Genomic DNA, 18,382 nt, shown 5'->3' with positions numbered 1-18,382 from the left:
GAATTTTTTTACTATTTATTATGCCACTTTGAAAATCGTTAATCCAACGGTTTTACTGTTTTGTGCAGCCACCGTTGGATCAACAATTTTGTAAAATATTTAATAAATAGTAAAAAAATTCAGAAAAATGTAAAATTTGGTCTCCAAGCAGATATTAATATGGAGAATAAGATGAACAGTTCGGATCGACCGTTTAGATTTTGAAAACTCGAATATTGAGCCGTAGCATAGAGGCCACTATGCTATCCATAGCACCCAGCCTAACTCCAAATTTTTTATCCCTAATCCCCCAAAAGCAACGATCCATTCAACCCTTTATTCAGAAATACAACTAAAAGAGAGCAAAAACAAAAAATATGATTACTGACAACATAGAAACTGATGCTGTCATAATCAAGGACGACCAAGTTCTTACCAAAGAAACAAATACACAATCCAGAAAAAAAAAAAAAAAAAATTCGGATAGTAGCTCATAAATGTTGATTAGATTGAATGTGCGCTTCGCGAAATCTGACAAGTCAACATCCAAGAATTTGATCGACTCAAGAATGGGCCTCACTACACGGGCCGCTTCAGTCTAAAAACCAGTTTTTTATTAAATGGTTCGCTGGGTTTTGTAAAACCCGTTTCATGGACCAGGTTTTGACCGGTACTAATAAGTATCTGATTATTGAACCAAATCGAAATGACGACCGGTTTTGATTTTTTTTTTTTTTCAGTTCAACTAGCTGGTCTGGTTTGGTTCTTATAACGCTGGTTCGGTTGTGACTTGTGATTAGGGGTGCAAACAGGTTGGATATTATCCGACCGTATCTGACTCAGTATCCGATATCCGAATATCCGTGCAGATACGGAGACAGATATGATTTTGAATTTTAATTATCCGTATCCGAATAGTAGATATGTATTATATAATTTAATATGAATTATGAAAAAAATTATGTTATTCACTATTATAAAAAGCAAATATCCGTATCCGTATCCGGTTAGTATCTGATCCGTATCCGGAAAATAAAAACGGATACGGATATGGTTTTACCACTATCCGATCCGTATCCGATCCCTTTGCACCCCTACTTGTGATAACTCTGTTGGGCTGTGAAGATGGGTCTGTTACTTTTCTGAGGTCTTGGCAGTGCGTATTTCACTGTTGGGTGGTGATTTCGATTCACGTAAGGCCTGCTTTAGCATATAGAACCCTTATAACTTCAATAATGATAGAAAATTTCTGTAAATTATGGTTGTAAATATTATATGTTCGTATCTTGTCTTAAAAATGTTGAATTCTGATAATATAGAATGTTTAAGATAATTGGTGAGTACCAAGTAATACTAACTTTTTTTCTTGGATAATTTTTAGACATGAAAAAAAATTATGCCTCAAGTTTTCTCATAATAAACTGAAATAAAATTAATTTGCCAATAAGTCCTGTTAAAACTAGTTTTCTTTATGTTTTTACGAATTAATTTTTTTGTATTTTAGTCAACCGTACTTCATTACAGATTATATGTATGCCAAGTTTTTTTTATTGATTATCGGACTGATGAATAAAAATAATTTACTTTAATTAATAAAAAAATATATATTCCATTATTTTGCATATTGCAAATTTTGTAACTTATTAAATCATGTTTTTGTGATTTTTTTTATCTCTGTCATTTTAGAAAAAAATGTACTAATTTTGTAATTAATGAAATTTTAGGTTCTGTGATAAATAATTAGGCTAAAGGAAAATAACAGGGAAGGGCATTTTTGTTCATTAAATTAATAATAATTTTTAACTGAAATTAAATAATTTATGGAGATGCATCAAAGTATTTATCTTTTTTGATAGATGATTATCCAAATTTCAAATTTGGAGAGAGCATGCAAAAAATAATATTTTGATGGGCATGCATAGCCAACTTAAAATGCTCCAAGTTAACGGACAGACCAATTAAATCAAAGCAAAACCAAGCTAAACCCGCAAAAACTTAATTCAATATATTCCAAAAAACCTACAACCCTTTTATTATATTTTCAGACACAATAGTATACTCATGTCTGCCATGTGCCGATGGGTTTAAATTGTTTGAAGGCTTACAAACCTTACTGTACAAATATATCACAAAGAGCCCCTCTATTTCTGAAATGCTACTGAACCACCTTTGACATACTGACAACAATGTGAAAAGCCTTAGATATTCATAAATTTAAGCACCCCTCTATTTCTGAAATGCTACTGAACCAGCTTTGACATACTGACAACAATGCGAAAAGCCTTACATATTCATAAATTTAAGCACCGACATGGCGGATCTTTAGCCATATATATACAACACTTTGCTAACAACATCAGAAAGAAAACCCCGTGTCATCTAAACCATCAAAAAAGAAAGCTCTATATCTCCAACTGTTAGAAGGTACTTTCTACCTCTCCAACCCTCGATTTTTTAATCCTATCCAACCAGATACCCCAAATCTAAGACTATGAAGCATCTACAAGTACTGTACCTAAATCTGATTACCTGTTTTCAAAATAACTACTGCCAAGAGGATCCCTGTTATTGTCATCCTAGGTCCTCTCATGGTTTCAACCCTATTGAAAAAACACAAACTATATTATAACTTTCATTTACTGAAAATGTACGAGGCCTCTTCTGGAATTGCGTTTACGCGAGGGAGTTGCAATTGGAGAGGCGGCCAAAGTCGGTGAGTTGACAGCTGTGCCAGGCTCAGAAGCATACCGCTGGGACGCCACATGAGTGAGAGCAACAACCACATCAGCAATGATTGGACGAACGTGGGGTTGCTCTTGGAGGCACATTGATGTAATCACAACCATCTGGTGAAAGGCGCGCTGCGGGAAGCGGCCCTGCAGAGTGGGGTCAGCCAGTTGGTAGAATTTCCTTCGGTCATTAAGGAATGGGCGGGCCTGCATTGTTTGAGGTAAAATAATGTTTTACGAGGGAAATTTTGTAATTTCTCAAAAAGAAAAGAAAAAAAATTGTAACTTATAGAAGTGAAAAATGGACTGAAAATGTTTTATTTTACAAGAATTATCCTATTAATCCCGAAACAAATACTTTTTCTGTGCAGTTTCAAATGGTACAAAGGTTTTCTGAAGGAAGTCACCTGTTCAGATCAAAGGATGGCCCTTCCATACTAAACCACACAATAGAAATAGCATGATCCAGCAGGTTTTCTTTTTTTCATAAAACTTTCCAATGAGTTTTAGTTTTAACCGTTTATAAAAGCTTGTCTTGCATACTAATTCAAAAAAAAAAAAAATTGAAGCGACTAAACTGCCCTCATAGGATACCATTAAACAAAAAAGGAGATCATAGAAACTAAAAACTCAAAAAATTGCCTGTCAAATCACGGCCTCAAACTCAACCCAAGACATTTCCAAGAAGGGATTAGATACATTGCCCTGGAATTTACCCCCAATTTCAACCACTTTTGTTGACAGCGGGCCCCACCCAGCATAGCTGGCAGGGGCACCTTCGGGGCAAGCACGGGGGGGATCACATATATTCCCTTCCAAAAAGAAAAATAACATATAACCTACTAACAAAAAAAACACAAAAACACAAAAATACAAAATAAACAAATAACATAAACACATACCCATGACAATAAATTCTGCTCCTCCCGGACCTTGTTTGAATCATAAATCCTCCTCCCAGTGATCAGCTCCAGCATGAGAACGCCAAAACTATAAATATCTGACTTGAATGTGAGTTTCCCACTGCTAACATAATCGGGTGCAGCATATCCATAAGTGCCCATGACCCGAGTCGAAATGTGGGTGCGGTCTCCCACTGGTGCAACCTTTGCGAGTCCAAAGTCAGAGAGCTTTGGGTTGAAATCCTCATCGAGTAGAACATTCGCGGCCTTCATGTCTCTGTAGATCACTGGTGGGTCCGCCACGTCATGAAGATAGGTCAGGCCTTTGGCTACACCGACTGCTATTTTCATTCGGGTGTTCCAGTCTAGTGGTGGCTTCTCTGGCATCAAATCTAATGCAATTGTACAAAGATTTGGGTATAAAAATTAAACTTTAGATTTTGTTAGCGCACTAACTTGAGCAGCGTTTTGGATATGAACTAAGGCACAAAAGGATTTTATCCTGAACTTCAAGGAGAAATACCACAGAATAAGGTACAGAGCAGGTCTGTGCCAGTAGTTTCTAAAATGTGCCTCGGAATGATACCTTTTTTTTTTAGGGGGGGAATAAGGTGCTTTTATCTACTTTTGGACAAGTTGGGTTATCTTGGTGATCAGGCAGTTGGAATTACAGTAATATCTTTAGATCTTTTCGCGATTATTGCATTGGAAATAGAAAAATTAAGCAAAATACAAAATTTTCAAAACAGGCTAAGTTACTTAAATACAGTCTTGCCAGGGTTCATGGAAGGGACAATTGGCATGGAATTAGAGAGAAATTTAGGACTAACAATTTAGGATACTATACCATCAATTTTTATAAAAGAGAACAAGTAAAAAAAAGATACATTGTCAACATGGTGTTTAAAAATCGAGCAATACAGCTTTACACTGACAATTATTACTTCCAAATGTTAACACTGATTATCGGACCCACAAAACATTCTTCATTCTAACCCTTGAAATTTCAAATTAAGATAGGCAAATAAAAAGGTTTAGCATATTTCAAAAAATTTGCCCCACAGTGTTATTGTACAAATAATGATGCAGCATCACTAAACATGTAGTATGAAATTGATCACTCTTTCAAAACGAATTAAAAAATTGTAGTGAACCCGTTACAGATGTAAAATAACTCACCGAATAAATGATCTTCTAAGCTTCCTTTCGGCATGTACTCATAAACTAGAAGCCTCTCATCTCCTTCGGCACAATACCCAGTCAAGTTAACTAAATTCGCATGCCGCAACACTATTAGCATTAATATCTCTACAAGGAATTCGTTGCTTCCTTGCGCCCCATCTCTATTCAGTTGCTTAATTGCCACCAACTACACATCAAAAACCCTCAGAAATTTAACACATATGATGGATAAAAACCATCAAAATTCCCAAATTTCCATGTAATTTAAGTCTTTGGGGGGGGGTGTTTAAGAATCAGTTCAGCACCTAGTCAATTCCAGTAAACACTAAACAGCAGGAGGGAAAATATAATTTATAAACATCATGTGGTCAACAGGATCTAAATTGTTGTGGTTCACAGGTATATAACAGAACTGAATAAATACTCGTGTAAATAAAAAAAATATATATTACAAATTTCCAGCAAATTATAAGAGGCTGAATTACCTGTCCATTTTCAAGTCGGCCCTTGAACACACGCCCAAAACCCCCTTCTCCAATCAAATTAAAGTTATTGAAATTTTGGGTGGCAATGGCCAGATCCCTAAATGTAAAGCTCTTTGCAGAAGGATTTCTCACCAGATTAATTGATGCTGGCTTTCTTTTCTCCTCTGTAAAGAAACAAAACACAATAGTTACTGAATTGCTGCAAAATTCCAGTGGGAAATTAAAACACAATGCAATTACTTGCCTGGAGATTCAAGCATCAATGAGGCATTTGATCTAGCACCGTTGCTGTCCTCAATCCTATTTTTTGACTCTTTCACGCGAGGATTGAAGCATGCAAAGCATCCCATTTTGATTCTTTTCTATGCGCCACAACTCTCGCAATGTAGAAGATTGTGACACAATTCGCACAATTACAAATTTCCCATAAATAAAACCATAAACCGGGATACAAATAGAGAAAACACCAGCTCAAACAATATTCACCCGAGGCAAAAAAAGAACCAAACTTTTTTTGTGCAGAGCGTTAATCTCGCCAAAAGTTAAATAAGAAACGGCACTCCAAAGTGTACCCAGCGGCCAGCAGACATCACACACGAGATGATAAACGACCCGTGAAGGAGATTCCCACCGGAAAAGAATAGAATAATTAAAGGGAAGAGAGACAGAGAAACGAGGTGTTCATTGCACAACAGAGGCGAAACGAGTAAATGGTGCGGAGATGACAATCTCTTCACCTCGACTCTCGATATCTCTTTCTAGAATGCAATGCAGCGCATCCAAAAGAGAGAGGAAAAGAACAAAATATATACGAGGTAGCTATATTTAGTAGGCGGCGATCTCCCTCTTACCGTGTCGCTTTTCCATTTTTCTTTTCTGTCCCTTCTCTATAAGTCTCTATGGCTCTATGCTAATGCTACTCTATCGGTCTGCTGTTAGTCGTTTTCCCGGGAAGTGGGAAGACAGAGACAAGGAGCGCACACAGGATGTAGCTTGGGAGGAAAAGGGGAATAATAGGGACCAAGGTCCATATCCTCTCTTGTATTCCTGAACTCGGCGCACAAATTTAAATAATCTTTTAAACGAGACATTGAAATATATTAAATTGTTTAAGTTCAGTAATAATTAATTATACAGATAAATGTATTCTTGATTTCTTGTTAGTTCTACTATCAGTAATTGACAGTTTTTACTTGAGCTAGCAAATAGAGTTTGATATAGTGTTGAGTGTTGTATGACGACACGTATCGGTGTACCCATAGCAAATTAAAAAATAGAATCGACGAGTATAACGGTTGCTCATATTTTGTTTATATTTGTATTACCTTCATTAATTATCCACACGATATAAAATCTATATTTTGATATGAAAGTTGTGTTTCTATTTTTAGTACTTTACAAAATATATTGAAAGTTAAAACGCATCTTGTATACTATACACTAAAATATATTACATTGTTTCATGAGCTTAGTAATAATGGATTAACAGAATTTCAAAAAAATTATTTATTTTTAATTTGTTGTCATTTGCAAACTCAAACTTAAAACAACATAATAAAAATTTAATAGAGTTATCTATTCTATTAGCAATTTTTTAAACGGTCTTGTTTCTAAATATGTAATACAAAATTATATAAGTTATCTATTTAATATGTAACAATTATTTTATCGTGATGGTACTTGAATTAACTCATTAAATTGAAAATATTTGCTCGGGTTTAATGTCAGACTGGATTAAGATTTAAAAGTTGGTGCTGAAATGAAATTGGTGAAAAATAACATAAACTCACAAGCTGTGCTTCTCCACCTCTACTCTTTGCAAATCGTCATTATTAACGGTGGTGCTTCAATGCTTGTTATTTGCGCATATGAATCCATACTCTTCACCCCCATCCAGTCGTTTAATACATAATATTCTTAAATAGTCTTCATTTATTCGCGGGATATATTTTGTAATAAATACTAGCATAAAAAATCTTCATTTATTCAAGTCAAACACGCTTACCAACTATAAAAAAATATTCATAATAGTTATTATAAATATAACATAAGATGCAGTCCTTTGTAAATTATTCTGATTTACATGTATATATATTTCATGTGCTTTAATTCACAATGATATTTGTTTTCAAAATTTAATGCTTGAAATAATGAAATTAAAAAGTAAATAGGTGTAGCAATATTTGGATACGATAATAAAACAATATTTGACTTGTTGTCAATGGAAATTTTGGTAGATAACGGTATTTTCTAGCCGTCATGCGCCAGGTGCAGCGGCGTAAATATTTCATCTTAGGTTGGTGCATTGTATCATTGTATGTTTCTCGAATTCTCGTCTACCAGTAGACAGTAGTCACCTCAAATATTTTGGGTCCATCTATTCAATGGATTATTATTTATTAGCAGAAAAACATTAAAAACTAAAACCATAACCCCCTACTCTCCGCTCTCCAGTATCTTCACTCGTGGCAGAACACCGGCCATCCGATTCAAACAAATAAATTACTGGTGAGCTTAGAGAGAGGTTCGGACTGGAGAGGAAAAACTTGTGATTAATTTCTAATTGTTTCCTTTGAGCAATGGGTACATCATCAAGTCAATGCAATGAAGTAATGGGCACAAAAGCGGGTCCCAGTTTCTATTTATTGTTCGACGAGGGACTGTCTTTTCGGTGCGGATTTGATGTCTGCAACCAAACACCAGCTTCTTCTCATCGATCGGCATACGCCTAGTTTTGTTATGGGGCGATCTAGTTACATAATGGAACTATAAAAAAAACAAATAAAACACTCAAAATTTATTAAAAGCATGTTAGATTATTACGGATTATGCGGGCGGGATTAAATTTTACGGATACGGAACTTACTGATTAATTTTTGGAAATTTATTCTCAGATGTCAATTGAAATTATAATTAAAATATGTTGAAATAAATGTATTTTGTATATCGTGAGAATAACTGTCAAAAAAACTAATTTGTATTTAAAAGTATGTATATCTATTCAGATTTTCTTATTTATATTAAGATTGAATTTACTATAATCAATATTGAATAAATTTAACAAACCACATAAAAATGGTTCAAATAAATAAAAAAGTTCTGAAAACAAATCAAATTGTAAAAATAATAAAACTTAGTAAAAAAGAGTAGAACTAGGGTGTTCTTAAGCTCACCGAGGTGTTTGGTAAGCTTAACTCCAAAACCTATTAGATTGGCTTCAAACAATAAATCTAAACCATTGAAACTGATTTACTTCACGAGTGATGAATTTACATGTAAAGTTTTTAAAATTTCAAATTAATTTTGTATAAAGTCAAGTGGTCAAAACGTGTTAAAAAAATGAATGCACTAAAATTAATTTATAAACTTTCTAATTTTGACCACTTGACTTTATACTAAAATAATTCGAAAACTTAAAATCTTTGTATGTAAATTCATCACTTGTGAGGTATACGTATTCCAATGGCTTAGATTTGTTGTTCGAAACTGATATAATATATTTTGGAGTTAAGCTCACCAAAGACTTTGGTGAGCTTAAGAACAACCTAGTTTTACTCATGTTCGTGTAAACATTCAAAGTAGAGAAATGACCAATTTGCCCTCGTAAAATGGATACTTCAATTTTGCAAAAAAAAAGATACTTCACAAGTTTAAAATGAGTTTTAATAGAAACAATAATAAAATGGATAAATTTTGAGTTTTTGAAGTTTAGAAGGATAAATATAATACTATCAATATTAGAGGACAATATACATAATTTCCACGTTTCTGAGGGTATACATGAAATTCCCCCTAAAAAATAAGTTGCAGATTGTAAAATGCACGTAGATAATTATTACAGCAATTTTGCAACAATATTAACTTGCTCAGTAATATATTTTTAATTTTTTTTTTAGACCGTCCAAACGAAAGAAAATGATACATGATTTTTTTGTCGTTTTATAACATCAAGAGCATAATACAAGCAGAATATTTGGAAGAAAAAACATAATCTTATCATGCATTTTTTTAAACAGTTCATTATTTTTTTACCGTCCAACCAAGTCTAGTGATTGCTAAAAAAGCTATTTTCCGATCAAACACAGAGAAAACACGGCCATTTTTATTAATACCTCAAAAGAAAAGGTTAATTTTAAAAATAACCTCGCATTTTTTTTTTTAAAAATGATCTAACTGCCTGGCCCACGGGCAGTCTCCTAGGAGACCAAACCGCCCCCCCCCCCCCCCCCCCCCCTCCACGGGCGGTCTTTCTTTTCTTTTTCTTTTTCTTTTTCTTTTTATAGAGATCTGAGTATTTTGATTTAAATAATTTTGTGAAGAAAAAGTTTTCTTGTTTAGAGTGTATGCCAAAAAAATAAGACATTTGATAAATTTATGAAGTGATGTCGTAACTCTTTATAACTTTGATTTTATTTGTCAGTTAGATATCACAAGTCTAAATATAACACTAATGAATGACTTGGCCTTTATTCAAAAAATTTCAAGCTCTCACAGCTTGTTGATCTTTTTCTCTTTTTCTAGTTTTTATAATATATGTATAATATATACATATACACATCTACATATACACATATACACAGATACATACATACATACATACATACATACATACATACATACATACATACATACATACATACATACATACATACATACATACATACATACATACATACATACATACATACATACATACATACATATATACAGCAATATGTGTATATCTAACTAACAAATAAAATCAAAGTTATAAAGAATTACGACATCACTTCATAAATTTATCAAATGTCTTATTTTTTTGGCATACACTCTAAACAAGAAAATTTAAATCAAAATACTCAGATCTCTAAAAAAAAAAAAAAAAAAGGAAGACCGCCCGTGGGGGGGGGCGGTTTGGTCTCCTAGGAGATCACCCGTGGGACAGGCGGTTAGGTCATTTTTGAAAAAAAATAAAATACGGAGTTATTTTTAAAATTAACTTTTTCTTTTGAGGTATTAAGAAAAATGGCCGACGAAAACAAAACTTTATAAGTTCCGTACAATGCAATAAACACAAAATATTATCAAAATAATTTGCCGGATTCAATTAAAAATTAACAAAAATTATCGAAATAGAAATGAAACATATTTGTTGGATTTATTAATTGGTACGCCCGTTATGGGAACCCGAATTCAAAACCTAATCCGTTATGAAGAGGTGCTGACCCGTTATGAAGAGGTACAGGCCCTTTATGAAGATGTGCGTTGGTTTTTATATAAACCCTATCTTTCTGTCTCTTCTCTCAATCTAAGAACGAAAACAGTGACTGCCAAAAAAGAGTGAAAATATAGAGAGCACCAGAAATACTTTGTTAACACTTGAAGGTTTTAGACTGTGGAAAACGCAAGGCTTCTGACTTCGGTTTGTGATTTCTTGCAGAACCAGTGATACTGCTACGCTCTTAAGATCCGCTTCCGCTTCCACACGAAGATTAATGAAGTAATTTATAAGTTCTATCCGTTAATTAACAATATTTAACATTCATCTTATTCTGCTCAGATTGTACCAAAATCAATGCAACAAAGATACATTCATCAAAATAGTTAGCTCATCCTGGATTTAGAAGTTTCGAAAAAAAATTTAAAATTTTATCTCCAAGAACATATTCATACCTAAATCATTTTTAAATCATTTTTAACTGTTCGAATCAGTTGCTTGAACTTTAAAAATAAAAACAAAAATTCTCAATACATGCCAAGTATGCATTGTTGGGGTTTACGGTGTTGTAACCAAAATCTGTTTAGGCTTAAGCTGCGGAATGACCGTAGAACAAAAATTTCTACCGCCAACTTAAACTCAGGATTAAACGGGGTATGTCAGGAAACTTTCCAAGGCGGTCTACCTTCAGTATTCCTTTGGCATCAAAACCCAATTTAATCATTTTACATATCTACTCCATGATTGATTTCTAAAACTTTAATCTACTTACCAATCAAAATAGATTAATATAGCATATTTATACCTTGTTTCCAAATCACAGTTGGAATGCAGACCGAGCGAGTAGAGCCTCACCAGGGAAGGAATCGACTCGGAGTATCACACGTGTGATACCTCTATCGGTTATCCACCAGGACTAACCGGAGAGCGGTTTATTTCTTCTGCCAGAAATACCATAAACCGCGGAATTATGCTAAAACACTATTCACGGGAAAAAGACGAAAACCCGTAAACACGAATTTTCGGTTGCTCAGTTTCATCAATATGCAAAACTGACATACCGCGAAATTCGGTAAAACACTATTCATCGATCCCGTAAATATACTTCACAACAACTCGCAAGATTATACGTCAACTACGTATAACTTTTTTTCTCAACCGAAACACTATTTGGGAGAGAAACCGAGAAAGAGAGAAAATACCGATCCGTTTCGACACGAAACGGTATGATTAAATTAGCGATTTTTCTCTCTACCCCTCCACCCCTATTTATAGGGTTTAGGGTTGGTTGCCAAAAGACCAAAATGCCCTCCAAGTTCGGCCTATTTACAAGATATGCCATTGAATGGATAAGGATGACATGTCATGTGGATAAGATCGATGACGTGTCATTTGGATAGGATCGATGACATGTCATGCGGATAAGGACGAATCTGAAAAGACCCGAATGCCCTCGGCCCGAACACAAATAATATTCGTATAATTATTCTGAACAATTATATATATTTTTCTTGCGGTTGTTGTTTCGGTATCGATGACGTGTCATCTGGATAGGATCGATGACATGTCATGCGGATAAGAACGAATCTGAAAAGACCCGAATGCCCTCGGCCCGAATACAAATAATATTCGTATAATTATTCTGAACAATTATATATATTTTTCTTGCGGTTGTTGTTTCGGTAATTTATACAACGTGTCCTGCACATTTATAAATTAACCAGTTAACTTTTATACAACGTGTCACACACGTTTATAAATTAATCAATGTTTTTGCTTGTTATTTTTACATAACATTTATAATTTAACTATAACACGTATAATTAATTATAACCATCTTACTATTGATCATAACCAATTTATAATCAATCACAATAAGATTATCCGATTAACTCCTATATGGTGTGACCCAATAGGATCTGTGTTATGTTGGTAAATAGAGTTAAAACTGTTTTAACTTCTATAATCATGAGCGGCATCTGGCAACACATCATGACCATCCAATTACACAGATGATGCTGTACTGTACAATATCACGATCCAGTAAATAATTTACTTGTGTTTGTTCTTCTGTCTCATAGCTATCAGATTAGTTTCAAGGTAGATGTGTGTCATCATTGCTAACTGAATCTTTTCTTGATCTTGAGCAGATTATCAAATATAATTACTCTTGTAATTATACCGCTAGCAGATAATCTAACTCTACCAAGGGGCCCAGTGATGCTATAGCTCGTATAGAGATACGAGGGACAAATAGTATTCTTGGTAAACTATCACTTCCTCAGCTAAGCTATACATATGGAAAAGCTACCGTTATGACTGCTTTTTACGGACAGCGGTAGATAACAATCACACATACATATTTCTCAGTGGGAACGATAAATACCTCATACTGTAGAACCTGACACTGAATGAAAACATAAATGACACGAACACAATTCTATTTAATGTTTCATTCGGGGTCTGTCAAATACCATGTTCCTAGAACATGTATCTATGTGATTAAAATGACATCTCGTGTCAGGTGGTTTGTAAAACTTAACCATCTTTTAATCCACATACTAACCTTATTGCGGTAATTAGTGTTCCTGCTAATTACCTTGGTCAATGACCTTTTAAGAGTATATATTATCTATATTATGGAGTTTCACAATTTCAGTCATGAACTCGAAATGATCCATAAATTCAATAATACTCAAGGCAACAAAATGATATATAAATAAACATTCAATTCATGAACAAAGCTTTAAGATAATTTATCGTATTATTGACTTCTAGATTATTACAAACTAACATGCATATTATCAAGGTCAGGGATGGAGGTAGCATTTTGACCAATTGGGGTCAAAAATGAGGAGAGTTCAAATGCCTCCATTTTTTGTGCCTCCACCATGTCTCCATTTTTTAAAACTTTAATAACTCAAAATTTAAAACTTAAAAGTTAAAATAAAACCGTTAAATTTGATCTATATTATTTTCTCTGTGTGCTCATAAAAAATTATCACATTTCAATTTTGTTTTTATGTGAATCAATAAGTTCAAAAATCAACGTTTATAAATTATCCACATTAGTACTTTTTTTTTTACAAGCTCTTTACGACAGCCCAAATAAAATTGAAATGTCATAATTGTTTACACGTGCATAGATAAAATGATGTGGATCATATCTAACGGTTTTATTTTGACTTTTAAATTTTAAATTATTAAAGTTTAAAAAAATGAAAACATAGTAGAAGCACAAAAAATAGAGGCATTTGAACCGTCCTTGTCAAAAATATGAGTGGTGAGTTACTCGTCTTTTGGGGAAAAAAAAATATATATACAATGCTACAAATCTCCAAATTGTATACATTGTATAATAGTCTATTTTTTTCCTTCAAAATGAATTGTGTCAACAATACAAATTTTTCACAAAATTAATGGGGGGTCATTTCTAGTGTACTCATAATATTTTACTAAAAATTATACAAAAAAATATATATTATATCAGTTTTTGAAAATAAACGAGAATCAATTGATCTCATTTAGTAGATGTACATCCGCCTCTGATCAAGGTGACTCTTGGTTCATTGTTATTTGCGGACCTGAATTCTCCGAGCTTGAAATTCCACATCCAGATCCGCATGGACGGGATTGGTGGAGGGATTTGAGGTGTTAATTTGATGTTTCTGTGGGGTCATGAATCATGATTCTGTACCAATTCGTATGTCCGAGATATCTCATATTTTGCGTGACCTTTCGGAAAATCTCAACTGTTCAAATACTTTTTACACGTCAATCTCAAACCCCAAATAATACTACCCCACGCTATCATCGAATAGAAACCGGACACGTCGGTCACGTAAAATAGGAGATATCTCAGAGGATTCGCACTCGATTGAGTACGCAGTACGCACGCATTTGATGGTGACATGGAAGGGAAATTTCACATTTTGCTCTTCTTTTTCAAAACATATAACAAAATATCTTTTTCTCAAAATCTTAACAAAATATCATTATGGACTCTACTTTTCTCATCTTTTACCCTCCCTCCCACTCCTCTCATGTTATTCATCTTTAAATCTTTTTGAAAGGTACAATTTTAAGAATTTAAATATTTGGTAGTAGTTTTCTTTATCGTTTCATTCTCTATGAATTAACAATATTATTATATTTTTTAATTAAGCTTTTATTTTTTATTATTTTTTAAATTTATTTTATTTGCTTGTTTGAAGTTTCAATTTGCATTGATTTATTGATATTAATGTTTCTTGTTGTATTGATAAAATTATTGTTACGTTTTAAAATGTTCTAATTAATGGATACAATATTGATTGGTTTCTTAAATTTGTATATATTTTGCTAGTTAAATGTTCCAAATTGCACTGATTAACAATGTTATTATGTTTTATTTTTTAATTAATAGATGCAATTTTTATTTCTTTATTATTTTTTAAAATTTATTTCATTTGCTTGTTTGAAGTTTCAATTTTCATTAATTTATTGGTATGTATGTTTCTTGTTGTATTGATAAAATTGTGATTTGGTCATGTCTGATAACATTAGTAATATTTAGTAACGATTTTCTAAAAAAGATAGTTATGTTATTCATAAAAATCATAAAGGTTATAAAAAATATATGGAAAATTTATACACTAAAAAAATAATGTTGGAAGAAAATTTATGTTGAAATACTAAATTTAATTTCCGAATTTTAAAATGTGATTTGTGAAGTTTTTTTTTTAAATTTTAACAACGTGGGAAAACTAAAGAAAAAACTAACCACAAATTATGTTGAAGTACTGACCACAAATTATTTTTTAACATAATCATCTACATAAAATGAGAAAAACTAAAGAAAAATAAATTGATTTTATTATAGTAAACCCCCTCCCTCCAGTCCCCAGTATACTTTATTTACGACCTTTAAATTCAAATTCAACTTTGCTGAATCAACATGTGATCTGCGATAATTTGCCTTGCAAATTTGTGATGAACATGAGTAGACTGTACTGAGCATTTCTCTCGGTTTGGATTTAATTTATGATATATACAATACTTATACAACAAATTTAATTCTCATTTTAACGTTACATACTTATATTTTAAAAAAATCATTGTAAGAATATTTTAGAATGCAACAATAATTTTATCAATACAACAAGAAACATTAGTACCAGTGAATTAATACAAATTGAAACTTCAAACGTGCAAAAGAAATAAATTAAAAAAGTATAAAAAATAAAACTGCATCCATTAATTAAAAAAATATAATAACATTATTAATCTATATAGGATGAAATGGTAAAAAAATCAAACGTCTTAAGATTCTTAAAATTACACCTTCTCAAAATTTTTAAAGATGAGTAAAATGAGAGGAGTGGGAGGAAGGGTAAGAGGAGAGAATAGTGGAGTCCACAAGAATATTTTGTTAAGATATTTGAGAAGGGGGTATTTTGTTCTATGTTTTAAAAAAGAATGGCAAAATGTGAAATTTCCCGACATGGAATCGCAACGATTGCTGTTGTCTGTTTTGAAATAAGTATGAACGCAGACAGGATCCAAAGTTCCTCTCATAGCTTGAATGCGATGATTGATGAACAGCTCGACTAAATGTGCCCCTTCCTCTGCATGCCGGTAGGGTTATCCATGTTATTTGTCATCAATAAACCAATTTGGACCTTGGACGGATATATCACCTGTGAATCTCACAAAAATATTTAATAATTGATTGAACTTTGTAGGCGGATCTCAAGGACAATTTATTGTGAATGAATACATATTTCGAATCAAAAAAAAATATTTGATGTAAAAAGGTTTATTATACTTTGAAAAGATAGGCAACTAGGATTTATAGATGGATATGCAAAAATTATTTTGTTGATTTAAAATTTTAAAATTTAATAGAACTTGTAGTATTTAAAATGACAAGCATCTTACTCTTTTTCACGTATGTGAACAGAATTAACGTATAATTTTCAATGTTATAACTTTTAATAAATCTTTAATTTTAAATTTAACTCAAATTACATATCAGAATTCCAGAGGGATCAAAAATATCTCCTAAAGGAGACAAAGTTGGTACATATCTATGAATTTATGTGAAAATTCAAAATCCAAAGTAGTTGCCTCCCCAATCTAAATCCGCCCTTGCAAGTTGTAACAAATACACACAAGTATGCACGTACATACCAACGTGCTTATGTACCGTTTATTCACACCTAAATTATACAATAAAGGGTTTATGTCTTAATTAAACTATTAAATTATGAATAGTTAGACCGGTCTAACTAACCATAGAATTAAAGTCAAGTCATTCTAACATAATGAGTTAGGTTTAGAGACGGACTAAATCCATTTCTCCAAGTGGGTTAAAATTACTTAAGTTTAGTGTGTCTTCAGACTTAACTGAAACCATTCGCGATATATTTTTTCACACCACTCTCTCGAGGGACCAAACTCTATTTATACAAATTAATTTCCAATATTATTATGAATTAATTTTGGGAATGGAAAATATACTTTTTACGGTTAATAAATTTCATTCTCATATTAGCAACGAGTGCATACAATTTCTCTTCTGTTATGTTCCTGCCGGCAAGGGACAATTTGATTGTCAATGTAATGTTATTTTTTTATGGTAAATTTCGTTGGAGATCACTAAACTTTGTTATTTGTTACGGATTGGTTAATTACTCGAGTTTGTTTTGTTCCTTTTTAGTCACTTAACTTTGTCATTTATTTCAATCAAGCTACTCTATACTTTTTCGTCAAATGCTAATGAAATATGCTCATTTCGTTAGTATTTTGGACATAATATGTTCAGTCTGTTAATATTTTGAACGGAATAGGAATATTCCGTTAACATTTTAGACGGAAAAATATAGAGCGACTTGATTGAAATAAATAACAAAGTTGATTGACTAGAAAGAGATAAATCAAACTCGAGTAACTAATTTGTGACAAATGACAAAGTTTAGTGAGCTCCAACAAAATTTATCCTATTTTTTAGGATATAAGTTAAATGTATTGATATTATTTTATTTCAAATTGATTTTTAATTTGTTTCTAAATTACGTGCTTATATCTTTTAATTTTTACTTAGAATGTTGTTTTCTTTCTCATATTTTGTAATGTTATTTTTAGTTATCATATTTAAACGTATTTCAAATTTCCACAACAACATGAAAACAAATTAACTTAATATAAGCCATGTCTTTATGTCACAAAATCCAATCAAATAAAAAATAATCTAAATCATGACTTAACTTTAATTAGGTCTCAACCAAATACAAATAAATTAGGCCGATCTAAGTTTCTAATACCAACTTAATGTCTCCTTTGACTTTGTATATCATGCAAACACCAACTCAGTCGATCACTGTGTAGTGCCTAACTTTGACATGGATCGCCGACCACTCTATGAGCTCGGATCCTTGAAAACAAGACTTCATCACTTCAGATCTAGTGCAATACCTGACTGAGCACAATTAGATATGAGTCATAAGTTTTAATCTGGCACAAATCTCAAAAACGAACCCCTTATTATCTTAATAGGCACCAAATCCTATTTACTCGGCTGGGAGTTAATTGGGAACTAATAATACTCGGTCTAAGTACATGGGTGGATACGGATTCGGAAAACAATGCATTTGTTATGTGGAGTCGAAGATTAATTATGAGAAGACAGACAATACCTCAGGAAAATAACAAGGTCTCATCTCATACATATATTAATATACCACACGATACCACACCAATTTCCGATCTGTTTGTAACTTTGTTTGATTCAATAAGCATGGTATATTAAATATCGCCTGGCCGGGTAAGTGCAGGAGTGCGTATTGCGTGACCGACGTGTCGGTGCCTATCTGGGGATAGCGCAGGCGCAGTATTATTTGAGCTTTAAGATCCGTGCAGAACGTATTC

The 18,382-nt window shown here is 32.7% G+C and overlaps 1 protein-coding gene across 1 annotated transcript; it reads right to left on the bottom strand.

Moving 5' to 3' along the window:
• Positions 1-2,242: 2,242 nt before the first annotated feature.
• Positions 2,243-6,259, bottom strand: LOC144551462 (putative serine/threonine-protein kinase PBL21). Its single transcript, XM_078299424.1, has 5 exons — positions 5,522-6,259; positions 5,278-5,441; positions 4,790-4,979; positions 3,611-4,002; positions 2,243-2,915 (listed from the first exon to the last, which is right to left on the bottom strand). Exons 1-5 carry the CDS (start codon positions 5,625-5,627, stop codon positions 2,616-2,618), a joined length of 1,152 nt encoding a protein of 383 aa, XP_078155550.1. The 5' UTR covers positions 5,628-6,259; the 3' UTR covers positions 2,243-2,615.
• Between the last annotated feature and the right edge of the window lie 12,123 nt (positions 6,260-18,382).

This window comes from Carex rostrata, chromosome 3 (assembly GCF_964058835.1).
Source record: "Carex rostrata chromosome 3, lpCarRost1.2, whole genome shotgun sequence".
NCBI classification, from domain to species: Eukaryota; Viridiplantae; Streptophyta; class Magnoliopsida; order Poales; family Cyperaceae; genus Carex; species Carex rostrata.
Note: the sequence above shows the minus strand (reverse complement) of the source record. Positions and strands in the feature narration are given on the sequence as shown.